At 57.2% G+C, this 895-nt stretch overlaps 1 protein-coding gene across 1 annotated transcript in view; it reads right to left on the bottom strand.

Annotated features, from left to right (window-relative positions):
- The window catches only part of TPCN2 (two pore segment channel 2), a 32053-nt gene that overhangs the window by 14793 nt on the left and 16365 nt on the right, over nucleotides 1-895 (bottom strand). The window contains exons 12-13 of the mRNA XM_010837651.1: nucleotides 728-809; nucleotides 473-559 (exon numbers count right to left, since the gene is read on the bottom strand). Coding sequence (XP_010835953.1) covers nucleotides 473-559; nucleotides 728-809 — 169 coding nt within the window. The remainder of the gene's footprint in view (nucleotides 1-472; nucleotides 560-727; nucleotides 810-895) is intronic.

Here is an 895-nt window from a genome sequence, read left to right on the forward strand (position 1 = left end):
TCCGCCCTGCCCCTCCTCCCCTGCTGCCTCCCACACCCCTGCCACATAAAATGCAGGCAGGCCAGGGTCTTAACACTGTGGACACAGTGTTAAGCTGGATCTTAAGCCCACCTGCTAACTTTAAAAATCAGCGTCAAGGACAACAGACAAAGGTTTTGGACAAACTCGGGAACCTCCCGGGTTAGGATGTGTGAGAAGAGAAGAAAAGTCTATCATGAAGAATGGAGAAAACTGGGAAGTTCCTCTGGGTCAGGACTACAGTCCCTGTGGTCTGGGAATTTCATGAGGTCACAAAATCTCCCCAGTTCCCAACAGCCACACCAGCTCTGCTCCCACGAACACCCTAGGGGCCAAAATCCCTGGGAAGGTGAGTCCCAGCGTCGGTCACTAAAAGTGACTCAGGCAATCAACGCCAAGAGACACCAAGGACTTCCCTGCTAACCTCAGGTACCCCTGGCCCGGCCACAGTTACCTCTTTAATCACCCTCTTATCAAACTCGTAGAAGAGTTTCTGAAACTCGTCAGTTGACAGCAGGCCATCACCACGGGAATGCAGCTTCTGCAAAGCAGGAATGCACGGGGGTGCTGGGCAGCCAGCCCAAGGGCAGGAAGGGCGCCGCCCCCAGGCCCACCAGGACCAGGCCAGCCGGGCCGATCTGAAATGACACCCGCGTGACCTAGGGAACCCAGAGGCACAGGCGGGGGAGGGGGGAGGGGGGACCAGTACCTCTGCGATGGCCTGTTTGTGGTCACTGTCCAGCTGGACTTTCTGGAGCACTTGCAAGAAATCCTCAGGCTTCACCCCAAGTCTGTGGGGAAGATGCCCTCAGTGAGCCCAGCCAACTCAGCACCCTTAGGCGCCCTGACCGCTGGCCCAAGCAGCCTGGGCAGTGAC

Source organism: Bison bison, unplaced genomic scaffold (genome assembly GCF_000754665.1).
Source record: "Bison bison bison isolate TAMUID 2011002044 unplaced genomic scaffold, Bison_UMD1.0 scf7180017864080, whole genome shotgun sequence".
Taxonomy (NCBI): Eukaryota; Metazoa; Chordata; class Mammalia; order Artiodactyla; family Bovidae; genus Bison; species Bison bison.